This window comes from Fukomys damarensis, unplaced genomic scaffold (genome assembly GCF_012274545.1).
Source record: "Fukomys damarensis isolate Sample0158 unplaced genomic scaffold, DMR_v1.0_HiC HiC_scaffold_9, whole genome shotgun sequence".
NCBI lineage: Eukaryota > Metazoa > Chordata > Mammalia > Rodentia > Bathyergidae > Fukomys > Fukomys damarensis.
The window spans coordinates 43,281,128-43,306,135 of NW_022900921.1; the positions used below are offsets into that span (position 1 = coordinate 43,281,128).

The 25,008-nt window shown below is 42.8% G+C and overlaps 1 protein-coding gene across 1 annotated transcript in view; it reads right to left on the minus strand.

Annotated features, from left to right (window-relative positions):
• Aff3 (AF4/FMR2 family member 3) overlaps positions 1 to 25,008 on the minus strand; it is a 399,929-nt gene that overhangs the window by 17,002 nt on the left and 357,919 nt on the right. The window contains exons 14-19 of the mRNA XM_033761487.1: positions 24,514 to 25,005; positions 20,243 to 20,367; positions 17,244 to 17,445; positions 13,635 to 13,759; positions 5,002 to 5,065; positions 1,551 to 1,687 (exon numbers count right to left, since the gene is read on the minus strand). Coding sequence (XP_033617378.1) covers positions 1,551 to 1,687; positions 5,002 to 5,065; positions 13,635 to 13,759; positions 17,244 to 17,445; positions 20,243 to 20,367; positions 24,514 to 25,005 — 1,145 coding nt within the window. The remainder of the gene's footprint in view (positions 1 to 1,550; positions 1,688 to 5,001; positions 5,066 to 13,634; positions 13,760 to 17,243; positions 17,446 to 20,242; positions 20,368 to 24,513; positions 25,006 to 25,008) is intronic.

The window sequence follows — 25,008 nt, forward strand, 5'->3', positions numbered from 1 at the left end:
TGATCTGCTGGGACCATGTGTCCCAGCCAAGGTGGGAGGATGGGGCTAATGTCTAGGGCTGAAATCAGAACAGTGGGGCACTGTCCAAGATGGCACATTATAGGATATAACTTCTCATCTTATAAAATTCAGCTGCATCTTTTTTCCTTGCATCAAATATTCTGTCACTTAATAGATGGAGGTAAGTTTTAGGTACAGTGGTCCCTCCGTATCCAAGGTTTCACTCTCCTTAGTATTGTCATCTATAGCTGACCATGGTCCAAAAATATTAACATTTTTCTTTTTCTTGCAAGAAAGAGACACCAGATTCACAGAAGTTTTATTTTGGTATGTTATTATAGTAGTTCTATTGTTTTTGTTCTCTTACTTTGATCACTTTATTTTTTTATGTTTGGGTGGTGCTGGGAATCTTACCTAGGACCTTGGGCATGCTAGGCAAGTGCTCCATTGCTGAGCTACACCCCTAGCCCACTGTGCCTTTTATAAAGTAAACCTTCACATGGCTACTTAGGCATCCCTCCCCCATAAAAGAAAACCCACAGTGTATCTAGGGTTTGGTATTATCTATGGTTTCAGGCATGCACTGGGGTTTTGAGTTAAGTGTGTCCCCTTTCCTGTCCTCTGGTAACCACCATTTTACTGTAAACTTTGGTGAAATTAGCTTTTTTATATTATGCAGATGAGTGAGATCATGTAAGTACTTGTCTTTCTGTGCCTGGCTAATTTCACTTTACATAATAATCTCTAGTCCATGAGGCTGCAAATGACAAGATTTCATTCTTTTTTATGATTGAATAATATTCCATTACATATGATGTATTTTAATCCATTCATCAGTCACTGGACACTTAATTCATTTCTCTGTCTTAGCTATTATGAATAGTGCTATAATGAACATGGGAATATGGATGTCTCTTTGATGTACTGAATTCATTTCCTTTAGAAATATACCCAACAGTGGAATTGCTAGGTCATATGGTAGTTCTATCTTTAATTTTTTGAGAAGTCTCCATTCTTTTTCCATAGTGGCTGCACTAAATTGTACTCTTTACAGTGTACCAACATTCCCTTTTCTTCTTGCTAGTGTGTGTTTCTTCGTCATATTCTTACTGGGGTGAGGGGCAATCTCATTGTTGCCCTGATTTGTATTTCTCATATGATTAGTGGCACTGAGCCCTTTTTTATATACCTGCTGGCCATTTGTGTCTTCTTTTGAGATATGCATGTTTAGGCTCATCTAAAATCAGATATTTGTTCTCTTTAAATTTCATTTTGCTGTTTTTTCTGGACTGAATGAGCATCTTAGAGATAAAATGAGTTCAAACCCTGGCACTTCCTGGCTGGGGGAAGTGGGTATGTAATAGCTTCCTCCCTGGGGTCACAGTCAAGGGCCTGCCTCACAAAGTGAGTGAAAGCTGTAAAACCTTCCACTCCTATTTTGGGGGGATGGACATGGTTTCTGGTGACTGCTGGTGTAGGTTGACCTTTGCACTCACGGTGATTCCACTTGTAGGCAATACCCCATGACCGGAGCGGGAGGCCCCGCTTACCTGATGAGCTCCACTGTTTCTGAGTACATGGTGTACGGAGATTTGGACTCCATCGGGCCTTGTTCCATTGCGTTTCCACACTCAATAAATGATAAGGCTGCCTCGGCATAGTTCAAAGCCTTTCCAAACTTTTCCACCTGACCAACAGAATTAAGGGTCCTCCTTAATGACAGGTCTTAAATGGCATTTTCACATAATTTAAACACTTAACTCAAGAAACCCAACTTTTGACTTTCCATATTCTGTGAAGGGATCTGAGAGAAGAAATAGTCCCCTGTCCCCACCCCTACCCCAACCCACAGTCTCATTTAAGTTTCAGTTAGGCATGGTCGGTCATGTCCAAAAATATTAAATGGAAAATTCTACAATAATTTATAAGTTTTTTTCGGTACTGGGAATCAAATTTGGGTCCTTGTGCTTGCAAGGTAGGTGGTGGAACCACTGAGCCAAATCCCCAGCCCAACTATTTATAAGTTAAAATATCTTTATACAGCATATTATCATTGCTCTATTTTATTATCAGTTATTATTGCTAATCTCTTATCCTGCCTAATTTATGCATTAACCTTCATCATAAGTATGCTTGTAAATTGAAAACATATCTTAGTAAATACGTGGCTTAGTACTTTGCTAGTTCAAGGCTTTGGTTATCATCTTTTACCTCACTGTTTTGATACAGCTCAAGAATGTTCCCCAGAAGTCTTACATGTTCAGAGGTGGAGCTTCTAAAAGGTGAATGGATCACGCGAGTGATGTACTCACCAGTGGACTGATCCATTCACTGGTGAAAACCTAGCTAAATGTGCCCTTAGGAGGTGCGCCTGGCTGATGGAGGTAGGTTATGGGGCGTGACTTGGGAGGGTGCTTCTCCCTTCCTGGATCCTTCCTTCTTTTGCTGCTTCCTGGCTGCCATGAGGTGAGCAGCTCTCCCTGCCATACCCTTCCATCATGATGGTTCTGCCTTGGAGCCAGTTGATCTTGACTGATTTCCCCAAGACCATGAGCCAAATTAAACCTTTCCTCCTATAAGTTGTGGGTGTTGGGTATTGTGTCCCAGCAATGGGAAATCTCACTAATACAATTATTTCCATTTATATCTCCATGCTTTCATCTTCTCGTTTTTGCTGTTGTTGTCATTAATAGTTAGGACCTCACTTAGGAGGGAAAAGGAGGAAGAGAAAAATCAAGGTACCATTTCAGCTTCATCAGAATGGATCACAAAGTTGAAAATCAATAATAAAAATGAATTTTTGGATTACCTGTAGTCATTTAAATTTGTTACTGTATCCTCATGTCAGCCAGGGTAACCATCAATCAGCTTTATATTCTTAAAATTTCATAAATCTAGACTTACTCATCAAGTTCCTTGTTTCATACACTGCTAGTCTCTGTAATTACATATTCTCACTTTGACCTGAGAAATCCCTCCATTTTTCAAATGATTCATTCATTAATAAAAAAGAATGATACACTTATTCTAAATAATATTCTAAGCCTATTAAAAACAATAAGCCAACAAGTTCCCTTCAACTTCATTAGTAAAGCTATGTAAGAAAACAGATATGGAGCCAAACTGCTCTTCATTAGCAAATCAAATTTTTAAACAGCTTATACTTTTTTTTTTTGGTACCAGGGATCGAACTTGGGTCCTTGAGCTTGCGAGGCAGGCAGCGGAACCACAGAGCTAAATCCTTGGCCCTAAACAGCTTATAAATCAAACAGGCTCCAAAGCAGTTTTTTTTGGTAACACTTTCAGATTAAGGAAATAATTTCATTCTGTAAGTATTTTCTAAAGCACTCAAGTTCTGAGGCATGTGCATTTGATATACAAAAGTTCCTTGCCAGAAACTTACAGTATTGCTGGAGAGAGAAAATGTGCACCCACAAAACAGTTCACCATGCATGGCATTTGTGACTAACAAAATGCAAAATGAGGGGTCTGATACAAATGAGATGGGAGGAGGGAGGAGGGAAGGGGGCTGCACAGAGGCTGTGAAGCCCCAGGAAGGAGACTCCATGCAGGGCTGAAGATGGAACTGGGTGCATGTGGGAAGGATGCTGAGGGTACAAGTGGGCCTGGGAGTGAGTGTGTGTGAGCGTGAGTGGGTGTGAAGATCTCCACTGGTGTCAGCAAGCTCAGAGGCTGGTAGGAGACCCTCTTGGCTGGAGCAGTACTTTTCTCTTGGGCAACAGTTGATAGGAAAGGCAGCATGGAACAAGATGACACTGACTGACTAGGGCCAGTACATTTTTAGATGATGAATTTGGGCAGAAAATCTCACTCTGCTGGGCTGGGTGTAGTGGTAGAGGCCTGGAATCCCAGCACTCTGGGAGGCTGACCTAGGAGAATTCCAAGTTTGAGCCCAGCTTGGACAACTTACCTAGACTCAAAAAATTAAAAAATAGGCTCTCTATGCAGCTCAGTGCAAAGACCTTGGGTTCAATATCCAATACAAGAACAACAACAATAACGACAAAAGTTGATGTTTTTCTCCAATAGTGGCCATGCATCAGTTTCTCATGGGATCTGAATGCTCCATCAGATGGGACTGTGTGGCCAGAGCTGTGTCTTTTCCTCATTTCTGTTTTCTGAGACTACGGATAGTTCCTTTGTACCCTAGTGTCCTTGGCAGTGGACTCTGTACAAATTCATATCAGATGGGGGACACTGGGACATTGGGAAAGGGGGATTGTTAGGGTTTAAGCATCCTCAACACTGGAAGAAATTCTGAGTCATTGGACATGCCTTCTATGCCTCCAGTATACCGAGTGATCTCAGTTATGAACACTGAAGGGAAATAAAACCGGAATTACCAGGTAGGATGGAGTCTTTTCAGGTGAGAACTTAAGATGGAACAACTTTATGATCTCGTAAAAATAACCCTGAAGTTTTCTATTTCTCTCCTGAAATCATCAAGCTTCCCAAAATAGGAGATTATCCAAGTAAGAAAAGTTATTCTTTGGAAACATCAAATCATAGTGGCTTTATGGTTTTATGTGCAGATAATAGTTTCTGTATTGAACAGCTGAGGAAAAGCATTTGTTTTGGCAGATACATATGAAGAACACAAGTGTTTTTGAAGAGATTTGATCTTGGTACCAAGCCAAGGGTTGGCCAAGCTAATAAATAAGAGAGCAAGCATGCAAATCTAGATTTTTTTTTAAGGAAAAAACACTCACCCACGGACTCTATTGGCTCTAGTTACTGTTTAGACATTAGGAATCAATTGAAATATTCATTTATCCAGAGCTTTCTCCCAGTCAGACATTATTGGTTGAAGTCATAATTTATTGGGTTATGAGCACTTGATTATATAAACATTTCTCCATTTAACAGGCCCAGCCATCCTTGTAATAGATTTTATAATTACCCCAGTTATATTGCCCCAGTGATGAAGCGGCAGAACAAACATAATTTGGATGAACATATCTGGAAAGAAAAGGGTCTCACCATTGCATCTGCTTTATGCTTCATTCGTTTAGCTTCCTGCATAAAATAATCTGCACTGCGAGGCCTACAAGAAGAGAATGATATTAAATGCCATTATTGCTTAAGTACAAGATCTTTTGAAAATATTCTTTTCCTTCACTCAAACAAAAAGCATGATTTATAAACTGTTTAACATAGAATCAAAATTTTTTTGCCTTTCCAAATTATTGTCTGTATGCAAAATACTGCAATTATTTTTCTCTTAAGTTAGCAAGTCAAAACCCATCAATGTATGCAGATACTCAACATTTGTAAGGGCTTTAACATGGTCCCCCAGTGGCTAATTTGTGAATCAGCCTCTTTATTGTGTGGTTAAGAAAAAAAAAGTGAAAAATCTTATTTTGCACAATCCTCCTTTAAGGTGCAGATTGTAAATATACCTCATAATAATTGCATGGATAAATATGAGTGAGAATATTGATATAGCCTTGTGAATATAAGTGTCATTTATATGCATAAATGGTACCTAGAGTGGTATGTGTATATATTTAATTATTTTTAAAGCCTCACAGTGAAAAATGAAAAAAACCTAATGCTGTATGATTATTTTCCAGTTGTAATGAAGTTAATTGCAGAATGATGTCTACCTTGTAACAATGCAAACATGGCATGTATTCTCTGGAGCGCTGATTAGCTAGCTGCTAAACATTAACAGCAGACATGTGCATTATTAAAGCAATAACCCTGGCCAGCTTGGATTCTTGTGGGAGATGAAGAGAATTCATCCTGAGACTTATATGAGTGTGCTAATGACCCCAGGTCACACTGAGTTACTCATCCCATAGAACCTTTAAATGCTTAGTTGGATAGATTAAAAAAAAAAAAAACCTTGCATCTTTTATGTGCCATCAGCATAGATAATTTTTTTTACGGCTTTTTTTTTCTTGTTACCAGAGACTAAACTCAGGACCTTGTACTTGCGAGGCAGGCGTGACACCACTGAGCTAAATTCCTGGCTTCAAACTATTTTTTTTTTAAAATTATGGGTCTTTATGTAATCAATAAAACTGACCTATTTGTGAACATCAAATATAAGCCAGAACTGCCAGAATGGGAGATATAACACAAGCAGCGACATGAGTCATGAACTGGATAGCTGATTGTGATACGCTTCATATGAACTGTCTTGCTTCAGGTGCTAATGGGTCTTTTCCTTACTGTAATATTAGCCAGAGTATCCCCTTACCCTAAGAGGCCAAACTACTTAGAGAAATGATGCATACTGCAACAATGAACACCGATTGATTAAAACAGTGCAATCATCAATAAAAGTCAGAATCATAGCAAACAGTTTTGGGTCCAAAAAAAAAAAATCACTGAAGCACAAAAGCACCTGGTTTTCTGTCCCTTATAACAGTGCAATCATCAATAAAAGTCAGAATCATAGCAAACAGTTTTGGGTCCAAAAAAAAAAAAATCACTGAAGCACAAAAGCACCTGGTTTTCTGTCCCTTGTATCTCTATATAATATTGTCAGTACTGTGGTAGCAAGTTAGCTTGTCACAACAGCCAAGTGACAACACAGCTGCAGAATTTCCTTAATGTGTAGACCCTACCCGCCTTGGTTCCTGCTCATTCCTCTTGGTGTGTCTGTCACTGGTGGGTAAGGCCAGAGGTTTCCTTTATAGGATGGTGCTGCTCCAGTGAGCTCTGCTTTCTGTAGCTCCTCTTCCACACACCCATACCTCCTACCTGGAATGGCTTTGCACTCTTCCTTCTTTGGCTACATATTAAGCTTTTGTCTACAGAGTGACTGTTTGGTCTTTGATTTCAACTCTGCCAATTTTTGTTGCAGTTACTGCTCTTTTGTGTCTATTTTCAAATAAACTTTATGCTATAGAGCAGTTTCAGGTTCACAGCAAAAGTGAACAAAAAGCACAGAGGCTCCTCATATACCCTCTGCACCAAGTGTACACATCCTGAACTAGAGGGGTGCTTTATTTTTATACAATGGATGAATCTACATTGACAATCACTATTGAAAGTTCATAGTTGGTGCTGTATATTTTATGGGTTTGGACAACTATATAATGACATGTCTTCACCATTACAGTATCACAGAACATTTTCATTGCCCTCAAACCCTCTGTATTTACTTCACATTCCAAAGGAGAGGCAGAGACCTCACCGCTCACTCTCTCTACCACATCACTTCGTAACTATGGCCCTCAACCAAAGTCCGGGCTGACTTCCTCCTGATGATGGCTTGCCATCCTTGTCTCCCCAGCTCTGCTCAGCCCTCCCTGCTGCTTGGAACCTTTTGCTCTCTGCTCATTTTCTGAAGGCTGAAGGTCTACAATGAGGCAAATGTTTCTGCCTCTCAAACTCTATCTTCAGGCCTAACTCATAAATTTGGTCCAAGTGCATCTCTGTGTTTCCCGGTCTTCCACAGCACTTCTTGTTTACACTACAAAGCCTAGACTACAAGGTCTTTTAGTTACCTTCTAAGCTGCACCAGGGTACAGTAACTGAACTTTCAGCACGCTGCAGACCTCTTTGGTCTTCCCCACCCTGCAGTTTTACTTAGGCACCTGACAAAGTGGGGATAGTGCTGGATTTGAGCTCAGAAAAGAGTGGTGGTCCCTTCTGAAGGGGTACAGCACCACAGCCAATGAGCCAGAGAGTGTCTCCACGGCAACTCGAAATGCTCTGCATCATCTGCTCTGCACTCAAGTGTATAAGTTTGGCCATTTTCTTCTTGCTCTGTTTTGTAGACCTTGTCACTAACAGATTGTCATTTCAAATGCATTTCATTCTCATGAAAGGCTTCTGTTGGTTATAAGCTATGGTATTTTAGTTTCCACCAGCCTTCTGATTTACCCTTATGGATGGGGGTGGTTCATAATCCCTAATATGGGTTCTGTAATCAATACCATTTTTATCTGCAGCATATAAATGCATTTTTAAAAGCCCGATATGGAGGATGAGTCACAAACTCACAGTAGTGCATGTGGATAATTTTCTGACTGTATCCTGGCAGCTACAATAATAACCTCCATCGCTGAAAGAAAAGGGGCCACTTATGGACACATTTCTTAGAATTCTCATTTTGCATATAATGGAGGGCTCCCTATACTGAGCCACTGAAGATTACTTGATGATTGGCCCATTTTCTCCTTTCAGGTGATTTCTGGGGCCATACTCCTAGATAAGACATTACAAATCCACTGGGGATCAGGGAACGTCAACCTGATTGTCCAGCATGGCTGACAATGCACAGAAATATGCAAGCCCACAGGAAAAGCAAAATTGACACCATACTCTGATACTTACAAAGTCTCACACAGAAAAGGTATGAAAGTAAAGTCTACTTATCTCAGTGTTCAGATTTTCATCTAATCTTCCATTTTTTAATACAAAACTTTTTGTATGCTATTTTATGATGATTCCCAGCAAGCCTAACGAAGTTCAATTAAACATTATAAGTATAATCATTATAAATATAACATTATAAATATACATAGCTGTAGATCTCATATTCTTGAGAAAGGGGCTAGAGCAATCTAAAAGACACAATGTAGCCACATGTACCCTTGTGACAAGAACTCTCTGAAACAAAAGTGAGCTAAATACTGATCCAAACATCCTTTTGAGTGTTTCTTTTCTTCTCCTTAGCCTCCTTCCACCTCCTCCTACAAACACATGGTAGGATTTGAGCAGCAACAGGGTGTCAGTACCCCTTATTTCTTCCAACAGAGGACTACTGAAGCAACCTTGCTCTTTGTTCTTTTCTGTGGCTGTGCAGTTTTGAATGGTCCCCTGTGGAGAGGCTGGCAGGCAGGCTGGCTCCTGGCTGTAATTCTGCCTCTGTGAAACGGTGCCCACATAGTGCCAGCCTGTTTCCGGCAAGCTGGCAGGGAGCAGAGTGCGCTGTGTTTGAACAGGCAGGTTTCTTGACATGGCAGAAATCTGGACAGCTTTCTTAGGGAAACCAAAACCCAAAGCAGACAGGGGCTGTACATCCTAAATGAACTTACCATCTGACCACGCTGGATGAGCCCCAAAGTATGACTGTGTCCCAAACTCTAAGCTTTCTCCAAAAGGAGAACATGTGAAAAATTGAAGAATCCTTTCCCATCCACTGAATGACTTATTTTTGTTTTTGCAGTGCTGGAGATGGGATCCAGGGCTCTGTGTGTGCTGGGCAAGTGCTAAACACTGAGCTACACTCTTAGCTCCAAGTGATCTCTACTGATGGAACATTTTGGAGTCAGGGACCTTGAAGAGATGCTGTGACACTTACCCAGGGCTGCAAGAAGACTGAGTTTAGTCAGCAAGGATTCTAATGCAGCTTTTGTTTCCACAACCTTGATGTTGACAGGACCTGAGTTCCTGGAACCTGGCTTGTCAGAAGCTCATGCAACAATCCTGCCACCACACAGAGCAGCCTATACTCACCAGGACACACAGGTGAAGCCAGGTAGCTTTTTGTTATTTAATCAGAAGCAACTTTCTGTTGAAATGGAGGACCAATTTCATTGTTGTTTCTCTCTGGGCGTGACATTTAAAATAAAATAATTCTACCAAATCCTAAAAGTGATCAGAGAGCTTGCATTCCCAACAGGGAGATCTGAATGACCTTGCTCTCCCTGTCCAAAGCTGACTACATTTTTTTCTTCCTCTTTCTTTTTGTTTTAGTTTAGAGAAAGTAAGGACCTGGCCTCTATGCAGACATTTAGGCTTAATAATGTATGCCAGGAAAACAAAAAGGTGGATCAAACTTGGAATCATCTTGGGAAGAGAAGACTCATGAGAACAAGGCCACCGTCAAGCCCCCCAGGAGAACACCCTGCCTGGCTGTAAGGTCACCCATTCAAGGGTCTGTTGGTTTTCTTTGATTAAATCATGTTGTGCTGCAAGATAGCTGGACCTTTACATACAGGAATCTTCCCATTGTTTATAAAATTAAAATCCTTTTAGCTTGGAGACTGCTGTGCACAATGACATTACAAATGCCAAATCCCATTCTTTTCTCCCAGCCACATTTCACGGCCCTCCGTCTTCAGTGTGGTCATGTGGCCAGGGAGGTCTGTGGAGCTGGACTCCTGCTATTGGTGCCAGGAGACAGATGGGAATGTTCAGTGGTTTGGCTGTGTGTGCGCTGGTCGTTCAAGAGAGGGTTCATCCTTTGGGAAGCAGCAGGCAGTGCTGGCACTTGGGCTCCCTGGCTCCCCAACATGGCAATATGGCAGGCGGGCACCTGAGCTCCAGCCAAACATTTCATGCATAGCTCTATGAATTTAGGACTTCTGCACTGAGTCCTCCCGGCCCTGGTGTCCTTAAAAGACTCCCCTGTCACTAATGATGACGCCAGGTGACTTAGAACACATGGCTCTGCACACATGGGATCAGTTTCCAGGCTTCGAGTGGAATCAAGCACTATCACTCATTGCATAAAGTCCTACAGGTTTATTTTTCAACAAACTTTGGTAATCACACCATTGTCACCTTAATACCATGGTGGTTGAGTAGTGAATGTCACCCATTTGCTAAATGTCAGGGGAGGAGGTGCATTCACACTGCCACCAATTTGAGTATACACCTTACCAAGAACAAGCTGACCTGGATCCCATTTTTAAAGTAAGTGTTATTCCATTCGGTTCCACCTGCATCTCAAAGGTACAAACCAGTCCCTAAATAATTGGTAAACAGCATAGGAAAGGGGCTTGGAAGCCCATGAATTTAAATTTACCTGCATGCAGCTTCATAGCAATAGAAAACAATCCAAGCACTCCCCCTGGGAAGGTTATTTACAATTCAGCTGTGTTCACTCCGTACTTGTTATTGACAGCCCACTGGGTTCAGCTGCTGTCTGAATCGCATGTTTATTCAACCATTAACAAGTATTTATAATACAAAAAGATGAGTTTACTTTAAAAAAATGCTACATGACGTGGCTTTAAAAACTAAATGGTAGTATGGCATCTGTTACTTTTTAGACTGCTATGACTGGATCTCCATCAAGTCGAAATGATTGGGGCGATAATTATTTAGTCCTCTCTTTTCTTCCACTTGTTACCTCTCTTCAGTCATTTCAGTGCTTGTTGACACCCTCAATGAAGAGATGCCAAGGAAAGTGACAGGGGCTGGGAACCTCCTTGGTCAATGGGGCTGCTGGCAGGGAAACAGGAGAAGTGAAGGGGAGGAGGAAGAGGAGGAAGCTGAGAAGGACAAGAAGGAGGAGGAGGAGGGGGCAGCGAGGGTTTTTAGTGGTCTCACATGCCTCTCTCTCCACCAAAGAGCTGAGAATCATTTTATTTTAATGCTCTCATCACCATACCACATACTTAGTGGGTGCTCAGCACACATCACATGAGCCTGGGAAACATTTTACACAATTTTAGGGCACTCTGCTCTCTTGAGGGACACTTATTTTAAAGGAACAGACAATGTATGGCTTGCTTTTCAAGCTTGAAGAATCTTCCCATGACTTTCTTAGTTCCATGTTTCAGCGGCAGTCTGAGTCTCATGTTTATGTTACCATTAGGGATTTCAAATCAACTTGGACAAGTAGCAATTGGAACGCAACATCTCCCTCTCTCCGTATGATGGATATATAAAAGCTTGTTTTGATTTTATTAGATCTATTGCCACAAAAGGAGAAATAGTCTTATTGTAGCTATTCGCCAGAAAAAATTATACATATTATACATGGGCACAGCAAATGACAACAGCCTCTTGGTTGACACAGATAATAACAAAATTATATTAGCCTCAGCCCTGCTCTTGTAAGCAGTCCAAAGAACTGAAGCTCTGAGTACAATCATTTGGTTGTTGCTACTTCTAACTTAGCCTTCTGATCCACAACTTGGAAAATTCCTTGCATCTTCTTTCGGCATAAATGATAGTCAGCTTATGTTTTCTTTACATACTGCGCTCCTAAAACCATCTACTGCAAGCGTTTTGTGTTTTTAGTATCTCAGTGTCCAATGCTCCTTCTCTTTGATCACGTTCTTATGTCTTCCAAATGCAAATTTCAGAAGGTTGTCCTTCAAAATGACTCTAACATGTCTAAAGTCCAGAGAAATGGTTCTGATCACTCAACCCTAAATAAAAGTGTCATTGGCCAACTGAGTGCCCTCCCCTCACTGTCCTCCCTGGAGATTGATGACCACTTCCACTCTGCTCTGAAAGTGGGGAGGAAGCAGCAGGGGATGAAGTGGAAGGAGCAGGAGGAGAGCCAGTGTGGAACAGGGCTGAGTTTCAGGGGAGAAAGCTGAGTCCCTAGGCTCCCTTCCACTTACTGACACCAAGTATTCTGTGAATGTGTTTCTTACATGAAATTTTTAAAAAAGTGGATTTGCCTTTCAACTCCCAAAACTCTGGACCCTAATTAGCTTAAGGACATCCAGGTTATATTGAGGGCTGTGCCCAACTCAGCATTCTCAAGTCTCAAAAACGTCAAGAGAGATGTTTTCTATTTTGATGTTCTCTGAAGCATCCTGGAATCACAAGTAGGAACCTTTGGAAGGTAAATGGGGGCTCACAGCTACCTTGCTGTTAGGAGGTGGGGTCTGGTTGGAAGAGGCGGTCACTGAGTGTGGCTGCAAGGATGTACCTCCCTCCCTAGCTCCTCCCTTCACTCTGCTTCCTGTCTGCTGTGAGATGAGCAGCTCCCCAGCCCCGCCCTTCCACCACATGGCTCTGTGCCAGATGAGGATAGCAGCCCTCATGCCTCTACATTCCCCCGGTGCTTCCCCTCTGAGATGCCATCTGACTGGACTTCAGGAGCCCCTCAAGAGGGATGGATGGCATTGTCTCTGCTACTTTCTTTTGAGAAGGAAGGTGGGACTTGGGACACCTGAACAATTGTTTTATTTTCTAACTTGAGCCTCTGCCAACCAGAGGATAGGAGCTCTTACAGTTGGATGCAGCTCCACCTCAGGATTTTACTCTCCCTACCTCATACAGATAAGCACTCCAGGCCTTCCCAGTACACCCACAGCCGAAAACAGGATTTAACCTAGAAACTCCATCTTCTACCTTCTGGGCTTGTTCTTGACACCAATTTCTTCTCTAGGAGTTTAAATAATTTTTAGTTCAGCCTCTCGAGGGCAGGACGTTCTTTTTATTCCTCTTGTTCTCATTTCTTTTATTTTGAAATTGATGCTGGAAATTGTAATCTACACTTGAGTTTCAGAGCTAGAATCCAGGGAAGGATGATGAGATAATTTTTCCTGTATACAAATCATTTATACTGTTATAAAGGATATAAAATTTTGGAGGAAAAATTTCAGGAGTTAATAACTATGATTCTTTGCTGATTATAATTTATAAAAATAAAAATGCTTCTCTTTCTGGTAGCCTAACACCACTCATAGAGCACAAAACAGATGCTTAGAATTAGTGTTGTTTCCTTTAGCTTTCTGATGTTCTAGGTGCAAACCCATTAGCATTTGGTGCTTTCATCTGTTCAAAAAATCCTCAGCAGAGCTTAGGGCATATACAAAGCTAAAAGTCCATTTGAGAGGGACATTTAAATGACAAGTCATGCAAGAGAAAATGGTCACACCCTTAGACACCTATGACCTGTCTACCTGTGGAATGTCCACTTTGATGTGCCCCTCCCATGTAAAAAGAGAGTCCAAACTCACATATCGTCGAAGACCAGTTTCTGTCTCTTGCAGTCTCTGTGGCCATTGGAGCCTGGAGACCAGGGCTCTGTCTGTGGTCGTGACTTGCTGTGGAGGACACCATTTTCAGAGCTGTGAGCTGTTTTCTAAACAACAAAAACACAGAAGTCTTTGAGACACTGCCTTCCTGGCTGAAAGAGCAAGCCGCTAACTATATAGCAGCTTTTCTTCACTACAATACTTTGTGTTCTATATTAGAATTGATGAAGATTTTTATCTCAGTAAGTAAAAAGATATGCAAAGATATACAGGTTAAATATCCCTTATCTGAAATGCTGGGGACCAGAAGTGTTTGGATTTGGGATTTTTTTTCTTCAAATTCTGGAACAGAGTGGTGCCTCAGTTCACGAATGTTTTTGTTTGACAACAGTTTGGTTCAAAAACAGAAATGTTTGGCAAAATTTTGCTTTTGTTTGAAAACTCTCTGCATCTGGTGACAAACACAAGTGCAGCAGTCTTTCCCAAACAAACACAAATGTGGCCATGTTTTCCAATATTATAGAACAAATTAAGTTCATGAACTGAGGCACCACTGTATTTGCATATATATAATGAGATATCTTGGTAGTGGAACCCAAATCTAGACACCAAATTCATCTATGTTTTGTATATACCTTATATACATGGCCTGAGGTAATTTTCTACAATAGTTTTAATAATCTTGTGCTTTTTGACTGTGACTTGTCACATGGTCAGCTGTAGAATTTTCTGCCTGAATGAACATATGAGTGCTAAACAAGTGTTAGATTTTGGAGCATTTTTGGGTTAGAGATGATCAACTTGAACTTGTTCATGCATTCTAGGCCTGAAGGCATCTGTTGTTCAGTATCATTTACACATAAATATCAAAAGGAAAGTCTTAAAATGCTCATTTTCACAGAAGGGGAAACTTGAGATTAACTTGTTCAGGTTCCAATAGCTACTATGTGGGAGGCTCAGGACTAAGGTTCAGGTCCTTTCTTTTCCCAGTCTGCAAGACCAATGTCCAGCCAAGTTAAGCACATGTCAGGATGATGTGGAAGAGATTACAGTCTGCTGGGTCCACTCTGAAAGTTTCTGTTGTAGCAGGCTGTGATGGGCCTGAGAATCTATTTTTCTACCAAGTTCCCAAGTGGCACTGATGCCACTGGCCCAGCAAACAAGCCTGGCTATAACTGTCCCTCACAGAAGAGAAGTCGTTCAGGACACAAAGCATGGGATCTCAGGAGCTGTTTGTGAATAACAGAAGAAGCCAAAGAGAATCACTAGGAATTATGCAAAATATAAATATGTACACAGCACCTACTGTGTGTGAACACACAGATCATCAAACAGTTGTCTTTGGTTATGAAATTGCTTCCTCTAAAGTAACTACATGTATATAAATGTGTATGTAAATATGGAGCAGTTTTGTGCTTAACAGTTCTATCATTACATATGACCAGAAAACCAGATGCTAGATTTCTGAGTCTGTTCTTAAACTCCTTCAATGGTACCCACTTGGTAAAAGAAGAAAAACCAGCAAAGTGGCCTCTAACCTGCAAGGCTGGCCTGACCTTCCTCCTGCTGCTCTATGCTCTTTGTTCCTCAGAGTCATGGCCAACTTTCACTTCTTCCCCAGGGCCTTTGCATGTTCTATTTCTGTAGCCAACCATGCACTTTACCTTGTGATACACTGCTCCTTGCCTTTTAGAGAGCTCACATCCAAGGGTCAGCCTCCTATGGTCTGTGGATTGAGCCTGGTCCTTTCTGGAAATGAAGTCTTACTGGAAACCAATCATGCCTATTTGTTTACCTGTCACTGATGACAAGGGCTATGTTTGCTTTATGATGACAGAGCTGAGTAGCTAGGACAGCCCAGCCCACTGGCCTGTGATTAGTCTTATCTGACCTTTTAAGCAGCAATTCTCGACTGGGGGCAATCTAGTAATATCTGGAGATATTTTTGGTCATTGCAACTGGGAGGGCCAGGGATGTGGCTAGGTAAAACAGTGAGTTACCCTGCCCAGAATGCCAATAGTGTTGAGAAATCCTGTTTTGCAGAAAAAAATTTGCTGCTCCCAGCACCAGATTAAGCCACTTTGTTATAAAAACTCCAAATTCTCTTTTTCCTTTTTGGCCATGATTATTAATATAACTGTGGTGTGTATGATGCCCTGCCTCAGGCTCTCTCCCCATTAGACTTCGAGCTTCCTGTAGCACGGACAGAAGCTGCTGGACCATCACTGTATGCTGCATACTCAGCAGAGCCTGGTACATAAGGACCAGCTCAGTAAGTGGTGGTTGAATTACTAAATAAAATCAGTTAGTGACTTAAAATTCTTTAAATATCATAGTTGTTTATGATATAAGGGATTTAGAGGCAAAGAAAAGTTTTGTTAAAGTGGTTTACATAACTGGTGGTGCATGCCTGTAATCTCAGCATTTAGGAGGCTGAGGGCAGGAGGATCACCATGAGTACTAGGCCAGCCTGGTCTACACAGTGAGTTCAAGGTCAGCCTAAACTGCATAGCGGGACCCTGTCTCAAACTACAACCACCCAAAAAAGTTTTGTTTTATATTTCTGGGCAATTTTTTATTCCACATTTTTCTAATGCAGGCTTTCCAGATTCTTTTAGCCTAGAATTAAAGACAGTTGCTTTTTAATGAGGGTACAGAAGCTTAAGTTTCTGGGAAGTGCTAAGATTTAGGGTCTTGTGTGACCTTCTGCCAACTCTCTTGCATCTTTAACTCATGGGCTAACACATTAAGTACTGTGTCTCTCTTGTGCCTTTCTCTGCCAAGTCTGGTCCTCAAATGCCATCTCTCCGCCAGCTTCACAAAGCCCAACTGGGTTTTATGGGCACAGTGACCTGGCAGAACTCAGAGGGGGCCTGGGCTCAAAGAATGCCTCTCAGGGGATGGGTGGTCCGGGGCCACGAGGTGAGCATGCAGTAGGGGAGCACACACACATATCACGCTGACTGCAGAGGCTTTCAGAGGGTCTGGGTCTTTAGAGAATGCTGGCTTTCAGTCTTATTACTACCACTTGCAGATAAAGAAGTGGGCTCAGAGAGATTCAGCAAGCCGCCCAAATTCACCCTGCAGCTAGGACAGCAGGTGCACTACAAACTCAGCCTAGCTATGACTGTCCGCCCTCCCAGGGGAGTACTGGAATTGGCCCTGAGAATGCTGGAGAGGGATGGCAAAGGGATTCCCACTGTGGCCACTGTACCTGTTAACGAGCGTGGAGGGGGAGCCCCCTGTATTTGGTGTGGGGTTCAGCCTCAACTTTAACTACCATAGGGTACAGGCTTTTTCCCAATATGAAGGATGGTTTGTTAGAAACTCCCAATTTGCTTCCCCCTGGGATAGTGCTGCTTTGGGCTCTGAAATCCTGCCAGGAGGCTTGGCGTTCCCCTTCTGTGGGTTCTTCCTCCCTCTGTCCTCTGTGGGGAGGTGGAGAAGTCCTCTCCTCTAGATCCCTCCAGAAGCTGCCTTTGGGGTTTCCTGCAGGACCTCCAACCTGAGTTTGGACCACCCAGCCAGAGATAGAAGTGAGGATGGTAATTTATTTTGATTCTACTTGAGAAAGGAAGAGTATCAACGAACCGTGAGGTCACCGGCATGTGACTGCAGCTGGCTGTCAGCCTTAGGCTTTCTGTTGGAAGAAGAGGAAGTGAACACACCATTGCCATGAGGTCGGCTGGAAGAGGTTAAGTCCTCGCTGGAATATTTGTGTTTAGACACATCGGAGAGGGGAGATATGGGTGACCGGAGCATTTTTTCATTTTTATTTACTGGTATTGCCAAGCTGAGAAAAAAGAAAATTATAGTAACAGAGTATCACATGGTAGCACAGAGAAAGGTAAATGTTTTATATATAGCCCAAACCTCCCATTTAAGATCTGCTGGTAGGAAAAATTTATTGGGAATTATTATTAGGAACAACTTAATGGCATTAGGACCATAACAATAAGCAAATCTAATTTTTTGTTTCTTTACTCTTACTATCAGGATGAACAGTAATTCTGGAGTTAGTGTCAAAAGAAATGACTGAGAATAATATAATATTTTCATATTCTGGGTTTTTCATCCAAGGACTTCAAATTAACAAACATATTTCTTTTCCTAACAAGAATAAGCAGCAAGTAATGGGAAATTCAAAACAACAATGATAAATGAGTTTTCCATTTTTAAAAGGACTTTTGCCAATATTTGAGCTTATCCTAACTGTTATATAGACAATAACAGAATCACAGTATAACCTGCAAAGTATGTAGCCAACTGTCAATTGTTGGGTTTCTGATGTAGCTAAACTAATCAGAATAAATACAGAATATAGAAACTGTTATTAGAAATGACTATGTCTGATTCCTTAGCTCATTTTACCTTCAAAATTATTTACTCATGCATATAATATCCTCCAAAATCAATAATCAGAGAAGATGGATTCCCTTATTTGTAAGTTTCTGCAATAAATATTATATTGTTAAGTTTTGCTCAATTACTTTACTTTCAGGCGAAAAAAAGTAGTGTTTGGGGCAGACACATTAAACAGATGTAAACTCAGTTGCTGCTAACTTAAGATGTTTCTAGAGGTCACCTGATACAGTCAGTTTACAAAGAGAAGTAAATCCACTTAGCAAAGATTTGATCATTATTCCTGGGGTTACGATCTCTTAATTGTAGGTGTCAGTTATCACTGCAAACAAGCCACTAAAGTCACTTCAAAAAGCAATTTCCTTAGCTAGTGGTCACAGTGGAGAAATTACAAACACAGACCTCTAGAACAAATGACAAAGCCAAGATTCTTAATGTTATGCAAATAGATACATGTGGGGATAGGGTTTCTGGTTCCAAGAGCACTGTGTGTCTAACAACTTGGAAAAAAGCAAGGAGATGTGCTACAGAAACCACTTGGTGTGAATCCAAAGTAGCTCATCTTCTGATGGTAAAGACACCGATGCTGAAGGCAGATGTGAAGAGCCTGACTCTGTTGCTTAAAATGTGACTGAAAAAGACCTACTTCTCAGTGTCTGTCATTTTACATGATTCATAATTTTTACTGTGCATGGAAAACCAATTATGACATTAAATATTGTTATGAATATATGATTGTTCCCTCCACATCATTGCAAGTTTACATATTCAAGTTGACCACAGAAAACTATCTGACAGATCATCCCTTCCTCTCTGGGGTTGTGTTGTCACTCTGGTAAAGCTGCCTCAGCACTCACAATTCCAGAGGCACAGGGACCAGAAAAAGGCACAGTTCCCAGAAGGAACTCTTGACACATTTTTCACATGCACTGATTGATCACATAACTTAAGCAAAACTCTCAGAGTTGGGAGACTCTGCCACGAGAAGTATTTTTAATCTGAGGTCTGTGCACCTGGGTGGGAGAAACTGACCTCTTCATTTTCTCTCTAAAGAACATTTCCTGCAATTACAAGGGAGCACAAGAAAGCAGAGGAATGGTTAAACTGGAATCATATTAGCAAGATCTGTGATTACATCTCTGGTGCATATCAGAGATATTTTCATTTCATACCACAGTTGTTACAGGCATTTTGAAACACACTGTTTACTTTCATTGCTACTTAGCAATTCTGGTCATTGGTATAGACTGGCTAGATTATGAAATGCATTAACAAAGAAGCACACATATAACCATACCACTCATTTAAAACCACTGTGGGGCCACAATGTCCCCATTCATGTTTTCCCCATAATTGGGGATGCCATACTTTCTACACAGAGGCTTGCAGTGGGGCTGGTCTGCAGGACTGACTGTCCCTCCTGTGCTGCCCTTCTGTGTCCTGGCCTCCTTCCTTCCCAAGGTGACCCCAGGGCTGCCATGGGCCCATGTGCTCGTACCCTTGTGCTCCAATTTCCTCTCTGACTTTTAGTACTGCTCTACATCTTTTCCTAACCTTTCCATTTACATTTTTATGTGTTGCTCAGAAACATTAATCTCTCCTTAAGAGCCCTGTATGTACACCGGCGAGAGTGAGAAGTGTCACGGCAGAGGAAGAGTGGCTTCTGTGTGGAGGTGCTTCTAAATGGAAAGAGCATCCATGACTGATGTTAGGCCACTCATGACACCTCCCTGGGACCTTGCCTGACCACAACATCATTCATCACAGTGGGTGTGGTTCATGGTGAGGCACCGGGACCCCATCTTCAGAGGAGGGGATGGGTGGCTGCTTTACTTTGGAAGCACACATCTTCTCTAACTCTGCATCAAAAGCTCACCTCATCAGGGCATCACCTGGAGACTCCACTCTTGTGCAGTTGTGCATCCGCAGTGAGCTTAATGTGCTCATGGGTTTAGCAGCTACCTTCACAATATTGGCTTGAAAATCTGGTCATTAAGTTTTTGGGGAGTGCAGAACTGTGTGTCTCTTGTAACTGGAATTTGGTTACAGAAAAGGGCCTGAGTGGCCACAGGGAGATATAATACTCCATAGTTATAAGCTTTAGGGAAGCAAGTCTTCCAACTTGGACTGAAAAGTCATCAAAAGATCAGATCATGCCCCAGTATGGAATAGGCTTTCAGACCCGGGGCCCCTCCAGCTCTTCCTCACCTCCCAGGGAATGCGCATACCTGTTGATGTTCATATTGCAGTGGTTTGCAGACGAGGTATTATTGGCAGAGGTGGCCAGTCGTGAAGAGCTTTCTTTCTCTCCCTGGGCCTTCTTCAACTCCCGGTCTTCATCTTCATTGTCACACTGGGTGAGGACGAGCAAAACCCAATCAGCTCTAGATTTCAAGGGGTTACAGTGAGCCCCAGGACTCCGATCTCCAGAGCCAGTCCTCCCTGCTAAGCTCCTGGAATGGGGTCCCCATGAGCTCCTCAAGGAAGCAGGAGGAAATCTGTGGGATATGCTGCCCACAGCTTAATGTGAGAGGCACAGTGATGCCCTGACCAAGACGTGGAGGGATATGTGAATGATGTAGCTGCCCGGGATTTGGTCCTAGAGCAGACCTGTTTTAATTCAAGCTGTTGCCTCTGCATCACTGCTCTGGGCACTTCCGGGCATCAGACTGAGGTATGAAAAGCACATATTCTCTGGGCAAGCCCGGGTCTTTCTGTTCTGAAAGTTCTGCCTTTTGTGAATGGAAGGCACAGACTGTTAAGCCTTGGTGCCTTAGCTCTTTGCAGAATTCCCAGCCCCTGACATCTTAGAATCAATCATTAAGGTACCTTATGATAAGATAGGACTCGGATTGTACTTTTGTTCATTTGTTTGGTACTGGGTATGGACCAAAGCCTCTGCACTAAGCTACATCATTAGTCCTCTTTTGAATTTTGAGACAGTGTCTTGCAAAGATGCTAAGTTGCCCACGCTGGGATTGAACTGAGGTGACTGTCTTGCCTCAGCCTCCCAGAGTGCTATGACTGCAGACATGCACCACCATGCAACTTTTTCTTTCCAGCAGGGATTGTGTCACAAAGCTCCTACCTCATGGGGTCCTGGATGCTTACACTGCAACAGTGGCCCCAGGAAGGGTCCATTTCAAATGTCCCAGGCACTGTATGGACTTCCCAGTCACTCTACAGGACTCCAGCAGGGTGAGACCTGGCAGCTTGGAGAGCAGGTCTAGGGGTTCCACCTCTAGCACCCAATACTGGGTCCTAAATACTCAGAATGTGGAATGAAAACGTCCTTTCCTTTTTTCTGTGGTCTCATTAGGTCTTATGAGTTTTGCTGATATCAGGTTTAGTGTAAATGAAATTCTTTGTGTTAAAAAAGGCCATGAATAATACAACTCTTTAAATGCAGAGCATTATGAGCTTTATATGTATGTCATTCTTGTATACCTACTGTATATAAGTCTGTATGTATGTTTTTCTATGTACTTATCTATGTCTACATGTATGTCTCTCTCTATACCCATGTATGTCTATATAGCCATACATATTTCCAATCTATATGCCCACTAATATCTACCTCCAGGTACTGCTTATGTAGCTTACCAATTTATTCACCAACTTCAGGTTACTATTCACATGCTTCCCTAGATGATTGATTCATTCTACAAAAATTGATAGGGCCGGGTATTTAGCTCAGGGGTTCGGTGGCCTGCCTTGCAAGTGCAAGGACCTGAGTTCAATTCCCAGTACCAAAAAAAAAAATAATAATAATAATAATTGAGCACCAACAAGTAATGAGGAATGGGGAGGTGTTCAGGGGAAGACAGGAAGAAAGGGGCAGGGAAGAAATGAGCCAATATATGACTTTTTAAAGTAATCAATTAGAAGACACTTCATAATCTCCCCCTTTGACCTATAACAGTGGTGTTTATTTGCTATTTCATGCCATGTTCCTTTACATGTGGGGATCCTTTGGGAAGGCAATGAAGACTCAAAAGCTGGGCCAGCCCCAGAATTAGTGCACACGTGAAGCCCAACAGCATTGGGTTCCACCTTCCACCATTGTGGGACCTACCTGCCACTAGGCTGGCCTGGGTGGAAAGTCCCATTAGGCATTTTCCCTTCCCATGTGCTCATCAACCCATGGTGAAAGACCCAGGAGTGTGCAATCTCCTCTCTGAAAGCCTCACTACATGGACTGGGGCTGGGCAGAATGGGAACCCCAACCTTGGCTTTTCTAGTGCTGCATGTGCAGAACTTTTAGGGGCAAAGGCTAAGTGGTCCCTGGACTAAGATGGGGGAAGGGGGTGGCTGCATGGGACTGGGGGTGCCAGGGGCCAAAAAGCAGACTTAGCTCTCCTGTAGGAGGAGCAGAACACACCTGCTACATCACTAACAAAACAAAATGAAGAGTTTCAAGATAGCAGCCACAGCGCTATACTCCACCACCCTGCATGGCTGTGCAGGAGGTCCAGGGCCCAGGGAGCTAGTCTCAGAGCCATAAAATGGTAAAAAAAGGATGAAAGGTCAGGTCAGTGAGGTCAAAACCCTCAAACTTTCCACTCTACAAGACTACCCTCAGGGCAAGGAGGGTCCAGTGTGGGGTGGGAGTGGGGTGCTGAAAAGTAATGGCCAAAGGTGAACGGAAACTATACTAGCGTCTGTTGACAAAATCATCTTCACATCCTTACCAACAGGAAAGGCAAGCAGCTGCTTTTCTGAAGCTATTTTTTTCATGAACTTGAAAGGGGTTCAAATTCTACTTTATAGGGATAAATTAAGTGTACTATGTGAAGAACACATTCTAGGACATTTCATAATAAATTTACCTGCTACTGGGTGCCCTATAGGTCATTAAGATGGGAGACCATATGCCTTCTCCTTAAACAAGAATTTGAGACAGCTGATGACTTACTGCAAACTCGGGCTAGAGAGCTAGCTGTCTATGTTCATTCCTGGCTCTCTCTTTGGCAACATAACCTGGGCCAGTCACTTAAGGTTCAAAATGTTTGTTTTTAACTGTTGTGAATAAAGTCATTAGGAACATTACAGAAAGTTTATAGCAATTTCTGTTAAAACATGACAGTGTGTCCTGATCAACTTATTCATTGGTTCTGGCGCTGTGTGACTTATGGTTCTTCCCCAAAGTCAAATGACCTTAAAAGGGAAATATTTTAAATCAATTCAGGACACTGAGGCAGCCAGGACAGCGCAACTAAACACAAGAAAGAGGACTTCCAGAACTGCTTCATAAAGAGGCCAGAATGATGGGATGTTTTCAAATTGAGGAGAGGATTTTGAGGAGAGCTAATGACAATGTGTCTTTTACTGTAGTAACTTTATGAAATGTAAGCATTCACTGTATTGTTTGATCATACCTTGTGTATGAACGTTCACTGTTCTTGGTAATGACTTTGTCCTAAATTTGGAACCACTAATAAATACTGCAGTCTTTAGTTTCTCACTGTGGTCCAAGTTATTTTTGAAGATGCAGCAACAGGAGGAGAGAAAATCCCGAGATGATGCCGGTGTCCCCTGCAGACCTGGCTGAGGGTCCAGCAGGGGCAGCCAGAGGCTCTCCCTCTACATGACCTGCCTTTCCCACTTGGGCCTCACTAGTTCAGCCTGCTCATTTCTCCTGGTACCACTTCCTCCCAGGGCCTCTGCTTACTCAAATGTCCCTCCTCCCAGAACCCTGTTCTCGGCCCTCTGCACCTCAGCATCCTCCCAATCAACCCAACATCTCAGCAACAGGTCCAATGCTGCAGATTGTGCTGGGGCTCAGAGACACCGGTATTCACCTTCCACCAACCAGCCTGAAACTTCACCAGGGCATTAGCTGCCTAGGTGGTCAAGTGATTCCACCATCAATGCTACCCTGCCTACCACTCAGCTTGTGCCTGCATACAATAAACATTCCCTGTTCGTGACTTTTCCCCCATGCAGTGAAAGAGGGCTCAGTTGTAAAACTGAAAAGGAGTACTACTCTACCATAAAGAAAGAAATATTTTAGGAAAATGATTGCACCTTGAGACCACAATGTTAGGCAAATAAATCAGACACACAAGCTGCAATATTACACAACTGCTCTTGTATGAGAAGCCCAAAGTATAATTACAGAAGACAAATTAGAAGATAGATAATAGGAGACAGGAACACAGATCTTTGGAAAATGAAAGAGGATGGGGGGCAGGGAGAAGAGAGGAAAGGGAATAAAAAGAATTAAGATGAGTTAAGTATATGTACCTACCCTTAACATGAATATATATATTTTTTTTGGGGGGGGCGGTTCTTTGAGATAGGGCCTCACTATTTAGTTCAGGCTGGCCTTGCTCCTCTGTATGTAGCCCAGGCTAACCTTGAGCTCTCAGCAATCCTCCTGCCTCAGCCTCTTGAGTGCTGGGAGGATAGGTCTGTCCTCTACACCACCTTTAATCCAGACCCACCCCTCCTCCACAGGGCAGCCAAATCCCCCTCCCTCAGGCCGGGCCACAACTACCTTGCGTTTCCTCTTGGACTTCGGCAGTGCCTTTTCAGGGGTCGTGTCTAATGCGTGGCCAGGTGCTGCCACCTCAGGGTCCTTGGCAGCTGGAGCACTCAGGATCCCTGGCTCCTGGGGTAGGTGCTCCGGGATCCTGGACAGCAGAGTCAGGTCAATTTTGACCCAGAGAGACCTGACCTCCTCACTGTCCTTCAGAGGGGAGAGGAGTTCATTGCGGCCGAAGGGAACCAGTGTGTAGAACTGCTCCTCCAGTTCCTTGGCGATGTCGCTGGTGGTCCTGGCGTTGATGGAGCCTACCGGGGCCCGTGGGCCCGCACCCGCGGGGACGCCACCGGCCTCCTTCAGTCTCTGGTCACCGCCTGCGGAGGTGGCGGAGCCCGTGGTCGCCTGAGCCTTGGACAGCGGGTACTCCTCCTGCTCCGACTCCAGGTCCGACTCCGAGGAAGAGGACGAGGACGACGAAGACTCGGTCTCGATGAACTCCTTGGACTT